We start from the raw sequence: 24,547 nt of genomic DNA, 5'->3' as shown, positions 1-24,547 counted from the left end.
ATCTCCTCTCCTTTTACCAAACAAAATAGGTGGCGTATGAACATGAGCATTGTACTTAATGAAACACATAAACCCAAATTACTACAGGCTATTCAAGACTATTTTTTGTTCAACCCTGAAGATTCATCGTCAATTATCAATAGATGGGATGCATTCAAGTCCTACATTAGAGGTGCCACTATTTCTATTATGGCTCATTAAAACAAAAAATGTAACTCTAATGTTAAACATTTAAAAAACAAATTGCTAAATTCGAACGTTTATTTATTCCCTCTAATGACCCTCAATATAAACTTAAGTTGCAAAAACTTTGTTATGAATTTAATGCTATACTTAGTACTAGCAGGGATCCAACTCGCCAATTCCAATGCTAAATTTCGTTTCAACACTAATAGGTCTGGGAAACTCCTTGCAAACTATTTGCGGATTAAGAGGAACAAGACTCAAATAATCTCGATACGTGGTTCTCAGGGAAAGGTGGCTATCTCCCATAATGATATTGTTCAAGAATTTTTGCATTTTTACTCTTCCCTATATAGTAAACCTGATCCCTGTGATGAATCTTTAATAGATTCCTTTTTGAATAGGTGTACTCTACCTCAGATTTCTCCATCAGATAGACTTAGTTTAGATTCCCCTATTACTTGTGATGAAATTTTGCTTGCCATCAAATCACTCCCTAAGAATAAATCTCCAGGTCCGGATGGTATCCCAGCTGAATTTTATAATGAATTTCAGTCTCTCCTTTTGCCCTATTTGAGTGAAATATTTTCCCATTTAAGTTCCTCTGGTACCATTTCTGGTTCCTTTGTGGACGCTTTAATCATTGTACTGCCCAAACCCAATAAAGACCCTACCCTAGTCTCTAATTATCGTCCCATCTCCCTAATAAATCAAGACTGTAAGTTGTATGCTAAAATCCTTGCCTCTAGATTAGCTCCTGTCCTTCACTCCATTATTCACCCGGATCAATCTGGTTTTATGAAAAATAGGTTCTCTGCTAACAACACCAGAACATTGATACACATTATTGAGCAAAGCCCATCTCTCTCTTCCAGGAGTTATGGATCTTGATGCTGAAAAAGCATTTGACAAAATTCATTGGCAGTTTTTATTTAAAACTTTGTTGTTCTTTAACTTTGGTGCCCCTTTTATTCGTATGATTTCTGCCTTGTATTTTGCTCCTACTGCTCGTTTGTTTATTAATGGTCAAATTTCCACTCAGTTTTCCCTTTTTAGAGGTACTAGGCAGGGTTGTCCCCTTTCACCACTATTATTTTTGTTAGGAAGTGAACCTTTTCTTAATTATATCCGTCTCTGTGATAATATTCAGGGTATTGTGGTCAATGATGTTATGGTTAAAACTTTAGCTTATGCTGATGATGTTTTATTGTTTATTAGTAATCCTATTCCTTCTGTTCCTTCCCTATTAGACATTATTACAAAATACTCTATGGTTTCTGGTTACAAATTGAATGTAAGTAAGACTGAATTTTTTCCTTTAAATGCTTTTTGTACTCCAGATATGTTACCAACCCCAGACATTATTTGGCAAAAAAATAAGCTTAAATACTTAGGAATTTTATTTGCATAATGGTTACCTGCTACTTTGACATTAAATAGCGAGTTCATAGTTGAGTATATTAAAAATAAAACTTCCAAATGGTCTTCCCTTCATCTCTCCTGGTGGGGACGAATGGAATCTATAAAAATTAACATTGCTCCTAAAATTTTTTACTCCTTAACTATGATTCCCACTCAATTTCCCCTCAAATTTTATAAGGATGTAGACAAATTGCTATCTAAATTCCTTTGGTCAAACAAAGTTCCTCGTATTGCTTACAGAAAATTAAAACTCCCTAAGTTCCAGGCTGGTTTTGCACTCCCAGACTTTCACCTGTATCATAAAGCTTTTATTTTAAAACAAAGTTCCTTATGGTTTACTAATTCTCCGGTTGTCAGACCTCCAACTTGGTTTGAATTAGCATCCTCAATTGTTCGACCCTTTTCTCTGCCTTCTCTGATATCGATGTCTTCTGGTTCCAAGGTTGTTCATCGATCATCTATAATTAAATCCTCGAGATTAATCATTAATGATTTGGATTCTAATTTTGACTTACCCTTACTTTCTACAGTCCACCTGTCTTTATGGCACAGTGCTTTACTTAAAATAAACCGAAACATTAACTTCTGGTCCTCATGGATTTCAAAAGGTGTTTTATATCTTAAAGATGTTTATGATGGAACTGCCTTTATTCCATTTGAGCAACTCCAATTAAAATTTAAAATCCCGGCTTCAGATTTCAATTCTAGATTCCTTTCCAAATGGTATCCCCTCATCTACCACCAATGATTTATTTATTTACCTTACAGCTGTTCCATCAGCCTCCAAAGCTGTCTCTATCTTTTATAAAAAAAAATTGCCATCTCTCAGGGCTCCAATGTTGGTTTTATTGCTTCTTTTTGGAATAATGAACTTTCCATATCATTATCAGATGACTCCTGGTCGACTATATGGCTTAACAGCATATCTGGATGGCTCCCAGTGTCTCTATATCAAACTAATGCGTATATTTTGTTCAACACTCTATGGACACCATTGCGATTATATAATGCTAAACTGTTACCGTCTGATCTATGTTGGCACTGCAAGTCTTGTTCTGGTTCACTTCGCCATATGTTATTTGAGTGTCCAGTTATTAAGAAATTCTGGTTGGAAGTCTGGCCTATCATTCTGAATATTTTATCTTTGCAAGCTGATATCACATATATACTGTTAATATGCAAATCGGTTGCCCTTTCTCCTCCTCTTTGTGAGTCAAGGGCTAAGTTATTTAATTTTTTGGTTACAGCTGCGTTAAAATCTATTACTTTTTGTTGGAAAGATGCTTCTTCTCTTTCAGTTCACACTTGGTGGTCATGGATTACCTTTACAAGGAAAGGTGCTCAGCTATCACTTAAAGGTGTTAATCACAATTCACAATCATTTCAATCGTTTTGGTTACCTATTGATTCATATGTTATGAAATGATATTGTTAATTAGTTTTCTTTGTATATTAAGAATTATTTTGACTTTCATTATCACCTTTTTTTGTATTTCTGTATTTTATGTACTCATTTGCTTTGTAACTCTGTATGGTATGATTTTACGATGCAATGATATGTTTTTCTTCCCTCCCTCTCCTCCTCCCCTTTTTTCCCTTCCTCTTCTTATACGATTATTTGTTAATGATTCTCTCTACTACAAATTTACCTAGGATCCATAGTTCTTATTATTATTGTAGTCATTTACGCTTATCTGATTTAATTTTTTGTTATGTACTGTTCTTGTTTATTTCTTTTGTCTCAAACAATTTCAATAAAATCATTTTGAACTGAAAAAAAAAACAAAACTATCCAGCATTTCTTTCTAATAATCCAAATGGGAGCCTTCCCCTCAAAAGACCAGGTTCTATCCTGGAAACAAAGATGGCCGAGCTCCCTTTGACGTTTATGTGGCCAATTCAACAAAAGCCTACTACATGTTCTGTTTATCTGTCACGCTGTTATCCAACCAAGATAGAAATGACTTTGCCCTGCACTTCGGGTACTCAAGATAAGATCCTACAGCCGTGCGGTGATTACACTTCTGAATAGCAAAACAATTCAGCTTTCTTGAAGTCCGCCAAGTTTCTACTACAAGTGAATAAATTATTATCAGCACACTCCACCATGCAAGACAATAATATGCCCCCCTTCCCGGCAGGGACATTATAGACAAAGCAACCGGAACACACCAGCCGAATTAGGTGGCATTTTCTCATTATCGCTAAATATAAAGCCCCCCTCCATCTAGGGGCTGCATTCTTTTTAAGCCCAAATTCACCCTTGCTGATTCACACAAAAACTTTCACTGAGGCTTTTCAATATGAAGTTGGCAATATGCACTTGCAAATTTTATTAGCTCCTGGGGCCGTAGCACCTCTAATGGACTACTGGTTATAATGAATACAGTCTTCTTTTTAGCAGAGCACCATGCTATCAGTAACATACATTTTATTTTTAGCCTATAATGTATTTTTTTGTAATATGCTCTTTTTTTATCTTCACATGTGGTTTTACATTTGTAATGATTTTAATTAATCTGCAAATAAATTACGTACTTACTTAAAAAAAAAAAAAAAAAAAGAATCTGGTATAACTTCCATTTCAAATCGGCTAAGCATATTTTCACGTAATTTTCCGATTAACTCAATAATAACTTGTTTCACTTTACTTTCAGAACTTTCAAAGAAGCTCACCAATTTAAAAACTATTAAGCCTAATATGCTGGCTCCCAGTTTCGGGTGAGTCACACATTTCATGTTTTGAAATTCAAATATTGCTATCTTTTTACAGTTTTCAAATTCCTCGACTTCATTTGTTTGAAGTATGACTTGACTGCTTGCTGTCTGCCGTGGCTTTTGACACTACTCTTGCCAAAAATACGAAGAGGTTCAGTGGAGAAAACCTTACTCATCTCATGCTATTTGATGTTTGGTGTTTATTTTGCCTTCTAGTGAATTCCTCATTGCAATGCTTGGGGGACTAAATTATATCAGAAAAGTACAAAAAGTAATCAGACGTATTTAATACTTTACCTCTTGTAGTGAGACACTGGGCCCTTACCACAATTTGTAGCAGACACCTCCCTGGGCCAGGCGCGGACCAGGGAGTATAAATAAAGGTGACGTCAGGGACACTGGACCTGGCGGCACAGTGAATCTAAGAAGTGGTTGTGTCCTGTTTAAGCTGCGCCACCTGTGTTAGGCCCCCAGTGCTATTTGTGCCCACCTTGACAGCCCTTCTTAAATTACCCTCCCCACAAATCTTCAGTGACGACCCAGAAGGCTACATTGGCGACGAGGAGTGGTGATCTTCCCACGTGCTCGCACCTCGCAACGCGGATCGGCGTTGAGTGAGCGCGGGGCGAGAGTCGCAGCCGAGAGGAGGTGTGCTGGCCGTGCGGTGATGACTGCGACCTTGAACAGTAAGGTGATTACAAGGGGGCGGAAGGTCCTGTGAGCGTGCGGACGACTAGCATCACGGTTCCGGCTGGTGTGGGTGGCATAGAGTGGTGCAGGCCCGTCCGCGAGGCACGCTCATGCGCAAGAGACGCCCGACATCGTACCAGGCTAGGTTGCGTGTGAGTGAGGAAGCGCGAGCGGCACCTGGAGTAGAGCCTGATTTCGGAGACGGGGGAAGGTGCATGGTGCCATTGACTGGGGCCAGAGAAGATACTGGGCGGAAGTGTGAGTGCCTCCTCTGCAGCGCCAAGAGCGGACGGACCAGCGGTGATCTGGAGAGTGTAAACAGGCTTTCTGGGGCACCAAGAGTGTCGGTGAGGTGAAAGCAGGGGCGGAAGGAGAACTGCAGAGAGACACTAGGGCGAGTGCACGTGTGTGCAGGTCAAAGAGCAGGAAAAGGGCAGTGTCTTCTCAACATGAGCACGCTACAGGCCTAGACGGCTGCGCAGAATGAAGGAGTAGCAGCGAGACCACCCAGTTCCCGCATGGTGGTGAAGTCACTTCCGCCATTCAACCAGTTGGCGGACACAGCCACAGCGGTGCCCAGGTGGCGGAAATGGATTGGCCAGTTAGAAAATTACTTCATGGCCAACAGGAAATCTGACAATGCACTGAAGCGCTCGACCATGCTGCCTATGGGTGGAGACCTCTTCCAGGATCTGCCCGCCATGGGGGATAGAAACGACTATGATAAGGCAGTGAGGGCACTGGATCGGCATTTTGACCCGTAGGTTAGCCCGGTATTTGAACACTCCAAGTTATGCCAGGCAAAGCAGAGGGAGGATGAGTCAATAGACATGTTCTTCGCGCGTTTGAGAAAATTGTCGAGCTCCTGCGTGGGGATTGACCGACTGTTTGAAACCAGGGCACAGCTAATCATGGGATGCAAGTCATTGCAGTTGTGCAAATTGATACTGCGACAAACGGGAATATCACTGGATGACATCCTCATCCTAGGGAGGTCCCAGGTATTGGCCGATGCTAGGGCTGGGGAGATGGAATCGGCATTAGCACGACGTCCCGCTACCCCACAACTGCTCTACCCAACACCCATAAAGGAGGAACGATTGGAAGCCATGAAGAAGGCGTACAGTCAAGGTGGGGTCAGCCCTGGAGGAGCCAGTGATCATCAAGGAAAGCCAGGTTTCAGGAATTGTGGTATGGTAAGCCACTCCCAGAAAGGATGTCCAGCACAGGGCCAGCAGTGCCTGAAATGTAACCAAAATGGACACTTCGCAAAGGTGTCCATGGGAACAGCCCACACAGGATCGGGACGCAAGCGGGGCACGAAAGATCAGCAGGGTGTAAAGACCGTGCAAGAGGTGGAGCATATGGACAGTCGGTGCCAGAAAATGCACCTCACGGAGGATGAGGAAGACAACAAGGTCTTTGTGGTGTCGAATATACGTGGCGTCACCACCAGTAGGAGACCACCGCCCATATTTCATATATGGATTGGAGATAACAGTGTAAAGGCCTTGATTGACAAAGGCGCATCTGTGAATATCCTCGACGCAGATCAGTACTAGGCCCTGGTACCCAAACCGATCTTGCTAACTACGAAGGCCAAGATGGAGGGGACGTGCCTATACCTCTTCAAGGCGAGATAGAGGTGGAAGTCAGGCACGGTAACCCGTCGGCACGCACATGGTTCCACGTCACCTGTGATCGGGCTGGTTCGTTATTGGGCTGTCACTCGGCGGAAGACCTGGGACTAGTAATGTTTGCAAGACACATCCATCAGTTGCAGGCCGAGGTAATCCTGGCTGAATTCCCGAAGCTGTTTAGAGGTTTGGGGTGCCTGAAGAGCATTGAGGTTCAACTCCACATTGATGACACCATCAAGCCTGTGGCCCTGCGGCATTGGAGAGTGCCGTTTCATCTTCGTCCCCTGGTCGAGTCTGAGTTGGAGCAGTTGGAAAAGGACAGAGTAATTGAGAAAGTGTCCGGGCCAACGCCGCGGGTGTCGCCGTTGGCGATCGCGCCAAAGCCCAAGCAGCCCTGAGCGATCCGCCTCTGTGTGGACATGAGACTGCCGAATAAAGCCATCCAAAGAGAAAGACATATTACGCCCACCATAGACGAAATCGTAGCCAACATCAACTGAGCACAATGGTTCTCAAAGGTGGACCTGAATTCGGGATGTCATCAGTTGGTGTTGGCAGAGAAAAGTCGATATATAACCACTTTTTCAACACTTATGGGGCTCCGACAATTCAAACCTCTCAGTTTTAGAGTCTCCTCAGTGGCAGCGGTGTTCCAAGATGCGGTGAGGGAGGCCCTATCAGCTTTGGTCGGTGTACTAAATGTCAGTGATAACTTTCCAATCTTCTCAAATTCACTGGAAGACCACCACACTCGACTCAGAGCTACATTGAGGAGGATAGTTGGGCAAAGACTGACGTTATACAATAAAGTTGAATTCTTTGGAAATAAATTCTCAGAGAAAATCTTGCAAGTGGATCCAGCCAAGGTAGAAGCGATAAGAGAGGCGGCAATACCTCAGACCCAGTCAGAAGTTCGAAGCTTCTTGGGAATGGCCAAATACTGTGGCAGATTTATACCTCACCTCGCCACGCTCTCAGAACCGCTTAGAAACCTTATGCAGAAGGATGTGCGTTGGTAGTGGTCCAGCGAGGAAGCAAAAGTATTCAATGACATCAAGAAAGAGTTGCTGCAAGGAGCCACAGTAGCGTTTTTCAAGCCCGGACAAGCAACAGAGCTCGTGGTAGATACCAGTCCAGTGGGTCTGGGGGCTGTACTGCTCCAGAAAGATCATGATGATGAATGGGTGCCCATTCCATACGCCAGTCGGGCTTTGACTGCGGTAGAGACCAGGTATCCTCATATTGAATGTGAAGCGTTGGCTATTAGTTGGGCCTGTCAGCCCTTCGATATTTACTTGTGTGAACATAACTTCACTGTGGTCACGGACCATAAGCCATTGGGGCTGTTGTTCGCGGGCACCACTCAGGGTGAACCGCCACGGATTGATCGATGGGCGGTGCAAATCCAACACTACAAGTTTGATGTGATATACCTTCCAGGGGTTAACAACCCAGCTGATTATTTGTCAAGACATCCACTGGCAATCGGCCCTGGGACCCGGGGCGAAGTCGACGAAGGCACTGAATCATATGTGAAACAAGTAGTGGAAGATGCCTGCCCATGAGCACTGTCGGTGGAGGAGATTCAGGGAACGACCATGGATCCCATGGTGGAAGAAAATGTCTGAGGATGCCATGCATGTCTGATCACCGGGGCCGAAGCACCCCCGTGCCGGTCATCACGGAGGCTCACAGCATGACACCGTGGAACAACATAAGTCTGGATTTTGGCAGTTTTCCGGACGGAAGACACACTGTGGTGATGGTGGACAGTCATTCCAAATTCCGGTGGTGAAGGTGGTGGCATCGACCGCATTTGAGAGTGTCAAACCAATACTGGAAAAGACATTCGTACTTCTCGGAATGCCCGCAGAAATATGAACTGATAATGGTCCTCCATTCCAAGGGCAGGAGTTCCAAGAATACATGATCCTGAACAACATCCGACACCGCAGAATAACCCCACAATGGCCTCAAGCCAATGGGGATGTGGAAAGGTTCATGAGAACTCTCAACAAAACACTGAGAATTGGAGTGGACCAGGCCGAAAAACTTGAAGTGTGTTTACATCGGTGTCTGCGAGCCTATCGCCAAACTCCACACTGCACCACCCGGTGTGCACCTAGTGACCTCATAATGCAGCGAGCCGCGAGGGATGTAATTCCCACCAGTGAAGAATGGTGGCCCGCTGAAATGGACCCGGTTCGGACTCAAGCCACAAGACAACGCACCAATGACAAGGCAAGCCAGAAGAGAAGAGCCCGGCCCACGTGGATCAGTTGGGGAGCTAATGTTGTTGTCAAGGATCGACATCCGGGATCAAAGTTTCGAACACCGTTTGAACGAGAGCTGGGGGAAGTGACGCACGTGAAAGGATCAATGATCACAGCCAGAAGAGGCCCTTACCAGTTAGTGTGGAATGCAACATGGTTCAAGAAGGTTCCCGTACCAGTGGCCGTGCCGGAGGTGGAAGAGATGAGAGAAAACAAGCTGAGCCGACGCCCGCAGAACCTAGTAACTCCAGAGCAACCTGAGCCAGCATCAGGTCTGGAGATGGGTGAAGAACAAGAAACTCCGACAGTGGGGGTGAACGAGGGAACGGAAATGGGACCTGAGGAAAACCCTCAGCTTTGAGGAGGACAATGGTGCCAGCTAGGGAGTAACCCCCAGCCCAACACCCGACTGAACGACTTTGTGTGCTAAAGACAAACAAACTGTGAGTGGCAGCAGGGATGCTGCGGACATTTCACTAGGTTGTTATGTTAGTTTGTTACGTTAGTTATTTGTTTTAGTTTATTATTTTATTTGCCCATTGGTTAGATGGGATATAGTGAGCCACATGGCTTTACCACAATTTGTAGCAGACAACTCCCTGGGCCGGGCACGGACCAGGGAGTATAAAGAAAGGTGATGTCACGGGCACAGGACCTTGTGGCACAGTGAATCTAAGAAGTGTTTGTGTCCTGTTTCAGCTGCTCTGCCTGTGTTAGGCCTTCAGTGCTATTAGTGCCCACCTTGACAGCCCTACTTGAATTACCCTCCCCACAGATCTCCAGTGGCGACCCAGAAGGCTACACCTCCCACACGCATTGTAAACAAAAACCCCCTTTTATATTTTTTCACTGCAGTTGGTATTTATTCATTTATGAAGTTTCAAATGCGAGTCTGACCCTGTCATGGTAGCTTCATTAGCTTTTACTTTTGCAGATCGGAAGAGCCTGACCCCTAAATATCCACCTGTAAATCTTGTGAGATTAACAACAAAAGCTGTGATCATTATTGTATTGTATTGTATTGTATTGTATGGCACATTTGTAAAGCGCAACTGTCACCCAACGGGTATCCTGGCGCTGTGATCTTTCAAGGCCTGAACACAAACATTACTTTAACAGCCAACTACAGTATCCTTGGGAAGAGGTGAGTTTTTAGTCCCTTTTTAAAAGAGGAAAGATCTCCCAAGCTTCTAAGAGACAATGGCAGTGCATTCCATAGCCTGGATGCCGTGTAGCCAAAAGAACGGCCACCCATCCGTATCCTCCGGATCTTGGGAACTACCACTAGGTAGGCTGAGGCGGAGCGAAGAGATCTAGTAGGGGTGTACCAGCAGAACAACTCCTGCAAAGAAATCGGTCCCAGACCTTGAAGAGCCCGAAAAACCAAACACAGAGCTTTAAATTCAACACGTTGGGAAATAGGCAGCCAATTAAGATCCTTGAGTGCTGCTGAAGAAGAGTCGAGGCGCCTGCGGGAGAGTGCCAACTTAGCGGCAAAATTCTGCACCCGCTGCAGTTTGCCCAACAAGGTGACGGGTGCCCCCCTGATGCAGTGCATTGCAGTAATCGAGTCTGCTTAAGATGATGCTACGCACTACTTCTGATCTGGCATGGGCCGGGAGCAGGAGAAGGATCTTCCGCAGGGTGCGCAGCAGCCCCATACAGGTGGACACTGTTTTGTTTACGAAACCATCCAGTTGTAAACTGGGTTCCATCGTCACTCCCAGGTTTCGAACGGAGTCTGTCGCCGCTACCGTGCCCTGAAAGGAAGAGGGCCAAAAATCTTGTGGTAAAGGTCGAGGGATACGGTCTGCCGAGCAGTGCAGCACCTCGGTTTTAGAGCTGTTGAACTGTAAAGAGTTGTTGCCCAGCCATTCCGCCGTAGTGAGCATACAATGATGAAAGGTCTCCTGTGACACTGCATTCTTACCCTCAAAAGAGAAGATAAGTTGTGTGTCATCGGCGTAATTGGTGACTGCAATGCCAAAAGATTTAATTAGCTTGACCAGGGGGCGGAGGTAGAGGTTAAAAAGAATGGGACTGACGGCCGAACCCTGAGGTACGCCCTGCCCAACCCTTTTGATGGTAGACTTGAAGGGAGGCAGGGCAACCACCTGATGTATGTTGGCAAGGTATGAGACCAGCCAGTCCAGGGCCAGGCCCGACACTCCGGCCTCCTCCAATCTCCTGATCAAGATGGCATGGCTGACCATGTCGAACGCTGCCGACATGTCGAGCAGCACTAAAAATGCTGCTCGACCTTGGCCGGCACGCGAACGGAGGTCATTCAAGACAGTCACCAAAGCTGATTCAGTTCCATGGGCTGGTCTAAAACCAAACTGCGCCGTATCCAGACAATCATTAGTCTCCAAAAAACTGGACAGATGTTTTGTAACCAGTTTTTCCAAGATTTTGATCGGAAAAGGGAGCAATGAGATAGGGCTGCAATTTGCTGGACACAAGGGGTCCAGCGATTCCTTCTTCAGCAGCGGAGGAACTACCGCAAGCTTCCAGCTATCAGGGACCTGGGCAGAGCCAAGGGACTGGCAACAGATTGCGTGGAGGGGAGGAAAGAGCTCATCCCTGAACAGCTTCCAAAATTTGTGCGGAAGCGCATCAAGGGGAGAGCCTGAAGATACTCCATCCACTAGAGCACAGAATTTCACGAAAGAAGGAAGAGAAAAACTGTACAACCGGGCTTTCCCGGCCTCCATCTTGATGCAACCACGGGTGCCGGGGGGCTCAATTTACTCAAAATAGTCGCGATCTTATCCTCGAAGGCCTTAGCCAACGAGTCGCATAGTAGTTGAGAGGCTGGAATAGCTGTTGTAACACAGCCGGGCGTGACAGATATTTAACAATTTTAAACAAGGCCTGGGCTTTATTTGAGGCTGACAATAAAGTCTCCTCTAAGAACATAGCTTTAGCGCATTTGATCTGCGACTTATAAGCCGCCAGTTCTTGTTTAAAGAGGAGTTTGTCAGGCTCAAGATACTTTGACTTTGGTTAGCCACCTTTATGCATCAGCCGACCAGCGGTTTTGCAGCTGCCAACACCGTCCTTTTCTCCCTCTGTGCAGAGTCACTCGTAGCATCAAAAACCTTGATTTGTTTTTCTTTTGACTGATATTGGCCTGCATGACTGCATACGTTTGCCTTTCGTGATTTACAATGGCACAGTAATTGTAACTTTTGCTTACATTACAGGCACCACATCAAAATGGCAGCAGGCCAAAACAAAGTTTTAACCACTTTTTATAGTCTCATAATTTACTGCTCTGTTAACTAGGTTTTCGGTGTTTAATTTTAAGTGAGGCTGGCTGAAATGAGGCTTGATTGACCACTGAAGGTTACTGTGTTTGTGGGCACTCTCAAATGGCCTGGTGGGTGGTCAACAGACCCTAATCCGGGAAATGTGGGACAGACATTTCTAAGGGTAGGAGATATGGTCTCCCTATTTAGTATACACACATTAACAGGTATCCCACATCCCGAGACATTAAAACATGCTACTGTCTTCTGAGTACCACCCTACTTTTAGAAAAACAAGTAGTTTCTTCTATTAGACCCTCACCCACTCAATAATGGCATTCTTCATCACCTGGTCTCATCCTGGTCCCTAAAAACCATGGTGGGATCGACCACATTCCATGGAGCACTTTAGATATAATTCTAGCCAGGGTTTTTAAAGGATAAATATACCTTGAGCAACCAAGGTATTCCTTCATTATATGTTCCTTATGCGTGGTTAAAAAACAATGTGGAGTAAGATGGGGGTATAATAGCCCTATTATGAATTCACCCGAGCTAAGGCATCCAACCTCGCCTGCGACTTTCCTGTTAGTGTGCAGCAATGGCTTTTGAAGATGTGCCCTATTAACAAGAGCAATGTGGCAGGAGAATGGTAGGGCAGTTGTACATAGCAACAAGATAGGTTCTTGACGAAATACTGATGCCCCACTCAGGCACAGCATGGGCTCAGAGGCAGTGGCAAACCTCTACCTAAGGCCCGGGGAAGTCATGGAATTCCACAGCTTTGTTATGCTTGACTCGCACTGGTGAAGGGAGGAATCCATGGGAATCTAAGCAATTGACCAGGCCCAACATAGCTTGTTAGTCAGTTGAATGGGAGAACCCTATCATTCTGAATGAGATAACCCTAATTTCCTTCAATTTACTCCCAGAAATCCTAGACTTTTCTGTATTATAAAAGTGAGCATAACCATGCTTGGACCAAAACCCACTCACATATCCTTTTTATATTGTGACTGTTGTGATGGTGAATTTACGTGATGTCATTTTATTAAGTGATTCTTTTATGTATTTGATGATGAAACTTTCATTTGATCTACCAATAAACTTTGACCAAAACCCACTGAACAAAACTTCAAAAACCACTTGCGGACTTTACAACTGATTTCAGTCTGCTGAGCCCTAGAAGGTGGTATGTGATGGCAGAACCTCTTTTCCGACAGGCAGAACCTCTTTTCCGACAGGCAGAACCTCTTTTCTGACAGGCAGAACCTCTTTTCTGATAAAGAGTAATATACACAAGAATTGACAAAATATGTCAACTTCAAGAAACCAAATATAGAATAGGAGACCTCGCTTATTTTTTTATATTGCCAGTTTCATCGCGTTTCCACAGCAAAATCTTTTTTTCAAAAGAGCTTTTTTGCCGTGGCGGGGTCCCTCTAGGACCCCAAGACCAAGGTTTGGGGTCTGGGTATTCCTACCCTGCCCCCATTTTCTTAAAAAAAAAATGTAGGTGGGACTCGGCTGAAACTGAGTCCCAAGAAGGCTGCCAACTCTTCCTGGTTGAAGTGTTGGCATCCAATCAGATTTCAGCATGGGGACGGCCAGATCCTCAGATGATCTGTGTCCCTATTTATATACATTTGGATTTCTTTTAATATCTCACAAACTACTGAAAGGATTAACATCAATTTTAAAAAAGGTCCCTTTCTGAACCAACATCGCCCTTTATGCCAAATTTGGTGTCATTTGGTAGTCGTGTCTAAAATCCCTATGGGTATTTGCATGGGGAATCATGTTTTGTATCCTCCCATTTTTCTTGGTCCCGACTTGATGGATCTCCAGATACTTTCAAGGCAGCAGCTGAAGTGTGCATCGTACTAATTCTGAAAATTTCACAAGGATTCGTCAAATGGCGCCAAAGTTATTGCCAAAATTAAAAACAACGTCCTAACTATAACATTAATATATATAAATGGGCCTGGGATATAAGTTTTGGCTTGTATAATCTTGCGGTATCAAATAAAAAACATATCAAATAAAGAAGTAATAAAAAGGGTGAAAGAAAATTTGCCAAGAACAGCGTTTGAGGAGTTTCTGTTCCACCATATGATGAGTCGCAGAAGGTGACAACATTTGATGTGAATATATATATATTACCTACTAGCGGTCGCCAGTAGGTAGTTATAGTTAGGTCCTAGTTTCCATAGGAAATCCACAACATTCTATTTGGAATAACTTTGGCGCTGGTGGACGAATCTTCGTGAATTTCTCCAAGAAAATGGCCTGCTCGGTTCTGCTCCTTCCCAGAAAGTTTGGGGGCGATTCGCGAAGTGGGAGCTGAGAAAAAAGGGGGGTCCCAAAACATGTTTTCCCCATGCAATTTTCCATAGGGACCTTAACCCAGGGCTACAGCCCGAACGGCTGAACGGATTTACACCAAATTTGGCAGAGAGGTAGAGTTCAGTTCGCAGATTGTGCTTTTTGTTAAATGGTGTAAATCCGTTCAGTAGTTTCTGAGAAAATTAAAAGTAAAATCATAGCGATATCTAGAGACAGAGTTCTACACTCGTACGGAGATCCGTTCAATTACGAGCGCGAGCTTCATGCTGATTGGCTATCAACTGTCTGTTAAAACTCAAAACCAGGAAGTGTTGGCGGCCATCTTGTCCCTCGGTAGAACCGAGACACTAGATAACAGGTAAACAAAGGTGAAAACGAAGAAAATGGGGCAGGGTAGAAACACCCTGATCCCTAGGCCTGCTCAGGGGGTCCCACAAGGACCCCAAAGGCCAAAAAAAAGATGTTTTTTTTTTTAAATTGCGGGGTACGCATACACTGCCGATCCCCCCAAAAAACTTAGGGCACCACTCTGCAAGCGCGCCCCCTGGCACGTTTGCAGAGGGGGAACTAATTCCCCTTGAATACTGCGGTCCCTGGGGGCCAAGTAGCCCACCAACAACCTCCAGTATGCGCCAGGGGGCTGCCTTGCAGAGACGTGTAAAGAGGCCACACCCCTTTTTACACCTCTTTGCAACGCAGCCCCCTGGCACATACCAGAGGTTCCTGGTGGGCTAGTTGGCCCCCAGGGACCCCAGTATTCAAGGGGAATTAGTTTCCCCTCTGCAAACGCGCCAGGGGGCCGCCTTGCAGAGACGTGTAAAGAGGCCACGCCCCTTTTTACACCTCTCTGCAAGGCAGCCCCCTGGTGCATACTGGAGGTTCCTGACCCACCTAGGGCTGCTCATTCTTTAAATCGCGGGTACTCGTACACTGCCGATCCAACTAAAAAAAACATTAAGGCATCACTCTGCAAAGACGCCCCCTGGTGCGTTTGCAGAGGGGGAATTAATTCCCCTTGAATACTGGGGGTCCCTGGGGGCCAAGTAGCCCACCAGGAACTCCAGTATACGCTCGGGAGACATGTAAAGAGGCCACGCCCCTTTTTATACCTCTTTGCAACGCAGCCCTCTGATGCATACTGGAGGTTCCTGGTGGGATAGTTGGCCCCCAGGCACCCCCAATATGCAAGGGGAATTAGTTCCCCCTTTGTAAACGCGCCAGGGGGCTGCGTTGCAGAGAGGTTAAAAAGGGGCGTGGCCTCATTACACCTCTCTGCAATGCAGCTCCCTGGCGCATACTGGAGGTTCCTGAAGGGCTAGTTGGCCCCCAGGGACCCCCAATATGCAATGAGAATTAGTTCCCCCTCTGTAAATGCACCAGGGGGCTGCGTTGCAGATAGGTGTAAAAAGGGGCGGGGCCTCATTACACCTCTCTAAAACGCAGCCCCCTGGCGCATACTGGAGGTTCCTGGTGAGCTAGTTGCCCCCCAGGGACCCCCAGTATTCAAGGGGAAATAGTTCCCCCTCTGCAAACGCTCCAGGGGGCGTGTTTGCAGAGTGGTGCAATCCTTCACCTCAAGCCCTGCCCCCTCCCTGCACCACTCTGCAAACACACCCCCTGGCGCGTTTGCAATGGGGCAAGTAATTTCCCTTGAATACTGGGGGTCCCTGGGGGCCAACTAGCTCACCAGGTACCTTTAGTAAGTGCCACGGAGCTGCTTTGCAGAGTGTTGTAAAAAAGGGTGTGGCCTCATTAGACCTCTCTGCAATGCAGCTCTCTAGTGCAAACTGGAGGTTCCGGGTGGGCTAGTTGGCCCCCAGGGACCCCCAATATGCAAGGGGAATTAGTTCCCCCTCTGTAAACGCGCCAGGGGGTTGCGTTGCAGAGAGGTGTAAAAAGGGGCGGGGCCTCATTACACCTCTGTGCAACGCAGCCCCCTGGCGCATACTGGAGGTTACTGGTGGCTAGTTGGCCCCCAGGGACCCCCAGTATGCAAGGGGAATTAGTTCCCCCTCTGGAAACGCGCCAGGGCGCTGCTTGCAGAGAGGTGTAATGAGGCCACACCCCTTTTTACACCTCTCTGCAACGCAGCCACCTGGCGCATACTGGAGGTTCCTGGTGGGCTAGTTGGCCCCCAGGGACCCCCAGTATTCAAGGAGAATTAGTTCCCCCTCTGCAAACGCACCAGGGGGCTGCCTTGCAGAGACATGTAAAGAGGCAACGCCCCTTTTTACACCTCTCTGCAAGGCAGCCCCATGGCGCATACTGGAGGTTCCTGACCTCCGAGGCCTGCTTAGGGGGTCCAACATTGACCCCCAAGGCTAAAACAAAATTATTATTTCTTTTTAAATCCTGGGATTCGTGTAGGGTACACGTACCCTGCCGATCCCCCAAAAAACCATAAAGGCACCACTCTGCAAATGCGCCCCCTGGCGTGTTTGCAGAGGGGGAAATAATTCCCCTTGAATACTGGGGGTCACTGGGGGCCAAGTAGCCCACAAGGAACCTCCAGTATGCGCTAGGGGGCTGCCTTGCAGAGATGTGTACAGAGGACACGCCCCTTTTTACACCTCTCTGCAACGCAGCCCCATGGCCCATACTGGAGGTTCCTGGTGGGCTAGTTGGCCTCCAGGGACCCCCAGTATTCAAGGGGAATTACTTCCCCCTGTGCAAACGCGCCTGGGGGCGCGTTTGCAGAGTTGTGCAATCCGTCACCTCAAGCCCTGCCCCATCCCTGCACCACTCTGCAAACACGTCCCCTGATGCGTTTGCAGAGGGGGAAGTAATTTCCCTTGAATACTGGGGGTCCTTGGGGGCCAACTAGCTCACCAGGTACCCCCAGTAAGCCCAATGGAGCTGCTTTGCAGAGTGTTGTAAAAAGGGGCGTGGCCTCATTACACCTCTCTGTAATGCAACTCCCTGGTGCATACTGAAGGTTCCTGGTGAGCTAGTTGGTCCCCAGGGACTCCCAATATGCAAGGGGAATTAGTTTCCCCTCTGCAAACGCGCCAGTGGGCTGCGTTGCAGAGAGGTGTAGCGCCCCTTTTTATACCTCTTTGCAACCCAGACCCCTGGCACATACTGGAGGTTCCTGGTGCGCTAGTTGGCCTCCAGGGACCCCCAGTATGCAAGGAGACTTAATCCTCCAATTTAGAACACGCTACGGGGCGCATTTGCACAGGGGGGCGGGGCTTGAGGTGATATGTGTGCAAACATGCCCTGTGGCGCGTTTTAAATTGGGGAATTAATTTCTCTTTAATCCAGAGGTTCCCTGGGGGCCAACTAGTCCAACAGGTACCTCCATTAAGCGCCACAGAGCTGCGTTGCAGCGTGCTGTAAAAAGGGGGCGTGCCCTCTGAACACCTCTCTGCAACACAGCTCCCTGGCGCATACTGGAGGTACCTGGTGGGCTAGTTGGCTCACAGGGGACCTCAGGATTGAAGAGGAATTAATTCCCCAATATAAAACGGGCCACAGGGCGTGTTTGCACACATGTCACCTCAGGCCCCGCCCCCTTCCTTCACTATTGAGCACAATATTCCTCTAAAATCAGCGGAACTACGAATTCCGATTTACTCACCTGTTATCACGAGAGACGTCAGTGCTGCATCTTTGAGCCCAGTACGGACCCTGAAAAGTAAAGCTAAGCGTACTTACCAGTAACTTGTATTTCCTTCAATAGGAATCTATTGTGTGGTCTTCACCAGAAAAGTTTCCAAATGTCTATTTTTGAAACGTACAAATATTCCTCTAAAATCAGCCGAACTAGGAATTTCGATTTACTGACCTGTTATCAGGAGAGACCTCAGTGCTGCATCCTTCAGCCCACTACTGATCCTGAAAAGTAATTCTAACCACACTTACAGTAACTTGAATTTCCTTCCATAGGCTAACATTGACTGGTTTCACTTGGAAATTCTTCTAAGTGTGGAGTTTTGGAACTTAAAAAAATTCCTCAAAAATCAGTCAAACTACATATTCCAACTTACTCACCTGTTATCAGGAGATACCTCAGTGCTGCATCTTTCAGCTCACTACTATTCCTGAAAAGTAAATTTAACTGTATAAAAAATATGTAATGTAATTTAAAAAATAAAATATTGAAAAATAAATACTGTAAAACAATGTAGTAAATTAGTATAAAAATATAACTAATACATCATTTACAAAACCTTTGAAATTCACTGAAAAAACCATAGGTTTCAGCCACGTTATAGTTAGGAATTAGCATTTAAAAAACCTTAGAAATTCACTGAAAAAACCATAGGTTTCACACATCTTATAGTTAGCTGGGCATTTCACTCATACAAAACCATTGAAATTCCCCCGTTATAGTTAGTTCAGCTAACTATAACTCGCGCGCCCGCAATGCACTGCTGATGACGTCACATATTACATCACTCATGACATGGTCAGTGACATCACTCATGACATCACTGATGACATCTCAAATGACATCACTGATGGCATCATCCTTGTGAAAGAGTGGCAGACCTCCTCTCACCCTAATATAACCTTTGATACACACATTCAAAAATAGAACCTAAAATTTTCAAAAAAACCTATTCAGTAATTCCAAAATCTACATACACATCTACTCATTCACAAAGAGTTCTATATAGTCACTCATACATGTACTCACTCATCATATGTACTCATACACCTATACATCCTATTACACACCTACACTTATACATAGAGTTATTCACACATATACTCACACATGCAAATAAACTATCAAACATCCATTTACTTGCATATACAGCTCTACACACACCACTACACTTATTTCTACAGAAACGTACACATCCTTACTCTCTTAAACAATTAGTTATAGAAACACATACTTATTTATACAGGAACTCTTCCAATCTGTCACTGTCATATATCCTTACTTATATACATAAATACTCACATATACTAGTTTAAAACATATGTACTTACTCATAAAGACACTATTGAGACAGTCATTCACTCACTAACACACCCATACACACACTCATCCACCCATACAGTCCTGCGCACATGCTGTCTTCAAAACACATACAAACAGTGAGTCAGTGATTCATGCATCTGTGCGCTAAGTAATACCCCCATCAAACCATACAGACACTCATTCTGAAACTCAAAAAACCAACTAATAACCCATATAGACACTCATGTAGCTACTCACTAACCCATGCATCCACTTATACACAAATTGAGACACTGATACAGATATTTACATATTTAAACATTACTCGCTAATATACGTATTCACTAAGATATACTTAATAATTCAGTTATACAATCAATTTTACAAAAAAAAACATTAAGACACTTATTTACCGATTTATTCTTCCATCAACCTTTAGATATACATATATAAAAAAGATTTATTTTTCAGAAAGACACACATTCACTGGATGATGTCATCAGTGATGTCATGAGTGATGTCACTGACTATGTCATGAGTGATGTAATATGTGACGTCATCAGCAGTGCATTGCGGGCGCGCAAGTTATAGTTAGCTGAACTAACTATAACAAGGGAATTTCAATGGCTTTGTATGAGTGAAATGTCCAGCTAACTATAACATGTGTGAAACCTATTTTTTTTTCAGTGAATTTCTAAGGTTTTTTAAATGCTAATTCCTAACTCTAACGTGGCTGAAACATATGGTTTTTTCAGTGAATTTCAAAGGTTTTTTAAATGCTAATTGCTCACTATAAAGTGGCTGAAACCTATGGTTATTTCAGTGAATATATATATATAGGAATGCAGGTATTGTTCAATTATCCCAATGCATTTCGGCCATTTCACTCGGCCTTCTTCGGGGGAAAGAGTTCTGCAGGCATCGTTGTTCTTTGCTTGCGGGTCCCAGGTGATTACTGGTGCCTTTAATTTACTGCCTCTAGTGGGCGTGCCAATCATTCCTTCGCTAGGTATCCTGGAATCTGTTGGCTTTGATGTCTGTGATTCAATCCTTGAGTTCTTACCGCGACTTCCCCACACGCCTCTTTAGTGCGCGATGGGGACTCAAACCAGGCTCCAGTGCCTGGTGGCAGCCACTGCCCTAAAGCTTCACGCTAGTTTTCAAAAACGTCCTAGTTCGGGCAGGTCCGGCGCTCTTGCTGAGGTGCGTAACTCCACGGCTGGACAAAGCCGTATGTAACATCAAAGCACCTTCCCTGTGAGGAGAAAAATGAGTCGCACAGGTTCACGGTGTAAGCTGATATTTATTCAAGGAATGCAGGTATTGTTCAATTATCCCAATGCATTTCGGCCATTTCACTCGGCCTTCTTCGGGGGAAAGAGTTCTGCAGGCATCGTTGTTCTTTGCTTGCGGGTCCCAGGTGATTACTGGTGCCTTTAATTAACTGCCTCTGGTGGGCGTGCCAATCATTCCTTCGCAAGGTATCCTGGAATCCGTAGGCTTGGATGTCTGTGATTCAATCCTTGAGTTCTTACCGCGACTTCCCCACACGCCTCTTTAGTGCGCGATGGGGACTCAAACTAGGCTCCAGTGCCTGGTGGCTGCCACTGCCCTAAAGCTTCACGCTAGTTTTCAAAAACGTCCTAGTTCGGGCAGGTCCGGCGCTCTTGCTGAGGTGCGTAACTCCACGGCTGGACAAAGCCGTATGTAACATCAAAGCACCTTCCCCGTGAGGAGAAAAATGAGTCGCACAGGTTCACGGTGTAAGCTGATATTTATTCAAGGAATGCAGGTATTGTTCAATTATCCCAATGCATTTCGGCCATTTCACTCGGCCTTCTTCGGGGGAAAGAGTTCTGCAGGCATCGTTGTTCTTTGCTTGCGGGTCCCAGGTGATTACTGGTGCCTTTAATTAACTGCCTCTGGTGGGCGTGCCAATCATTCCTTCTCAAGGTATCCTGGAATCTGTAGGCTTTGATGTCTGTGATTCAATCCTTGAGTTCTTACCGCGACTTCCCCACACGCCTCTTTAGTGCGCGAAGGGGTCTCAAACCAGGCTCCAGTGCCTGGTGGCAGCCACTGCCCTAAAGCTTCACGCTAGTTTTCAAAAACTTCCTAGTTCGGGCAGGTCCGGCGCTCTTGCTGAGGTGCGTAACTCTGCGGCTGGACAAAGCCGTATGTAACATCAAAGCACCTTCCCCGTGAGGAGAAAAATGAGTCGCACAGGTTCACGGTGTAAGCTGATATTTATTCAAGGAATGCAGGTATTGTTCAATTATCCCAATGCATTTCGGCCATTTCACTCGGCCTTCTTCGGGGGAAAGAGTTCTGCAGGCATCGTTGTTCTTTGCTTGCGGGTCCCAGGTGATTACTGGTGCCTTTAATTAACTGCCTCTGGTGGGCGTGCCAATCAATCCTTCGCAAGGTATCCTGGAATCCGTAGGCTTTGATGTCTGTGATTCAATCCTTGAGTTCTTACCGCAACTTCCTCACACGCCTCTTTAGTGCGCGATGGGGACTCAAACCAGGCTCCAGTGCCTGGTGGCATATATATATATATATACACGAACTCCGTTCCCCGCACGCTGCCGCTTTCCCAGACGTGGGGCAAGAACAGACACGGACCACAAGATAGTTGATGCCGGATTTATTTCAGTGCTGTCGCCATAACGTTTCTGCTCACAACGAGCCTTGATCACATGACAACGTGAAGGTAGTGCTAATTCTCTTTTAAAGTGCTAGTGCCACATTTCAATTACATCACATGGGTTGGACATAGAGAAAAGACTAGTAAAACACATATAATGTCGTCGGAGAAAAGCAATACATACTTTAAAACCTGACGATTAAATAATGGCTTTTGCTGGGATAAAAATATATGTCAAAATCAATTAATACATATATAAATATCTACAATATCCATTCCCTATAAATTGCTAAAGATTTTTGTATATGTGCAATATGAAGCCAAAATGTAAACATAAAATCCATATGTAAACATTTAAATATCAAGGTTTTTAGATTTACCACCATTGAATTACTAGTCCAAGGAAGATTACAATCACGGAATATGGAAAGTGAAAAACATGGAAAATTGAATGTTTTTTATGTTATTTACAGTTGAAAATAATGCTCTGCACTAGCACATTATTAGCACAAAATGCACTCGCATTATGCTCCTATAGTATGCGCCACACTCATTATTGTACTTTACATGAAATGAAAGGTAAAACTGGCGGAAACATTACGCCATTAAGAAAGAACAGTGGGTTAGCAGTCTAGATATATTCACATGGGTAGAAACAAGCAAGGGATCGTGATGAGCACCTATCACTTTAAAATGGCGATCTAGACAGCCGGACTCTATGGTCCAGTTGAAGGCATAGCGCCGATACGCGCAGAATATACTTATCTCTGCACGGATGGTGAATAAATAAATAATAAAAAGAAATTTCACTGCCCAGACCTGGATTTCTTCATGGTACTTTGGTTGCCTGGTTGCGTGGGGAGAAAGCCATTGGTGAATCTTAAAGATATTTGTGCGAAGGATGAATCACACATCAGGAGCAATCGAGAGTTGAGGCGAAGCGGCTGACCTACTTTTTCCAGCTGAATTGAAGTGTAAAGTTAACCGATGCCTCTGCCACGCCTCTGAAGGAATGCCGGATCGGCATTCAGCTTCACGGAGACCACAGCAACACAATCCACGCCTAGAAGAGCGCATCGGTGAGTACGAGAAACAGGGGGAGACTCAATAGTTGGCGGCCTCGATGCTACGTTGGCGGGTGAGGGAGACGTCTCTTTGACGTAGCCCGGGACAGTGAAAGCCGCTGCAGCTCCAAACCGGGGTGGGGAAAATAGCTCATTGGAGCGCATTGTTCATTACCTCCTGGTGGCCATAGATTGGTATAATCGCGCTGAATCAGAGAAAGTCAAAACATTATGGTATAATCTTGAATCCTGCAACATAGAGCAGGATCACTACTGGAGCTGTCTCACGAGCGTACTAGCCCCACACACATCGATCCCATGGCTCCTAGGAGGAGATTACAATAGCACTCTGGACATTCACCTAGACAGATCTCCCCATCCATCAATGCAATCACCCGCATTCAAACAGACGGAATGCTTCCGACGGTGGGTGGATCAGTGGGCTTTGGTAGACGACTGGAGAGCACATAATCCAACCACTAAAATCTATTCCTTTCACTTCATCCCGCACGTTTTACGAGTTAGGCTCGATAGATTTCTTTGCTCCACAGCCCTCCTCCCTAAGGTGCAGCACACAGACTACCTAGGCAGAGTTGTATCTGATCATGATGCGCATATAATGAACTTTAGATGGAGGCCGCCCCAACCCCCTGTCCCGCATGGAAGCTACCACGGGAATGCCTCACTGATCAGGCGTTCCATCAAATTCAAGGAGACCACATCCAGGAACACTTTGCACTTAATACCGACACTGCGTCCTCCAGATTAATAGAATGGGACTCGTTTAAGGTCAGCACCAGGGGACACTTTAACCAATAAGTAGTGGGAGTGCAGAGAACACTGGAAAACGCACTACAAAACACAGAGACCAGGCTGCCAGACTTGTTCAAAGATATGGACCAAGGGAAAGCCACGCTGGCGCAACTCACAGAAGCCAAAACATCCCATGCAGAAACCATGCGGGACCTCCGCAAATATAACTTCTGCACATACGCAGCCAGAGTACACCGGGAGTGCATTAGAGCTGGAACACTCCTGGCCTGGATAGCCAAACATGACACAGCTGTAAGTCCGATCTCAGAACTCATAGACAAAATGAGAAACCCTAAGAACTCGCAAGTAGACATAATGCATATATTTCATGACTACTACACAGAACTCTACCGAGCCCCAACACAGGCGCCACACTAAGAGCTGACTCAGTTTCTCAGCCCATCGCCAATGCCCAAGATCCCACCCGCAGACAGGAAGGAACTGGAGGCGAAGATCACGCCCTCTGGCATAACTCACGCGACTAGAACATTAGCGCGAAACAAGGCACCGGGTATGGACGGTTTCCCAATCGAGTACTATAGCACCTTCGCGACTCGACTAGCAACCCGATGGCATCCATGTATG

The 24,547-nt window shown here is 45.5% G+C and overlaps 1 protein-coding gene across 1 annotated transcript in view; it reads left to right on the top strand.

The window, feature by feature from the left end:
- LOC147724364 (uncharacterized) overlaps window positions 1-24,547 on the top strand; it is a 350,577-nt gene that overhangs the window by 44,130 nt on the left and 281,900 nt on the right. The window contains exon 2 of the mRNA XM_086965924.1: window positions 4,263-4,326. Within this exon, the coding sequence (XP_086822050.1) occupies window positions 4,263-4,326 (64 nt within the window). The remainder of the gene's footprint in view (window positions 1-4,262; window positions 4,327-24,547) is intronic.

The sequence above is a fragment of the Lissotriton vulgaris genome, chromosome 4_1 (assembly GCF_964263255.1).
Source record: "Lissotriton vulgaris chromosome 4_1, aLisVul1.2, whole genome shotgun sequence".
NCBI lineage: Eukaryota > Metazoa > Chordata > Amphibia > Caudata > Salamandridae > Lissotriton > Lissotriton vulgaris.
This window is presented reverse-complemented; position numbering and strand designations above follow the sequence as displayed.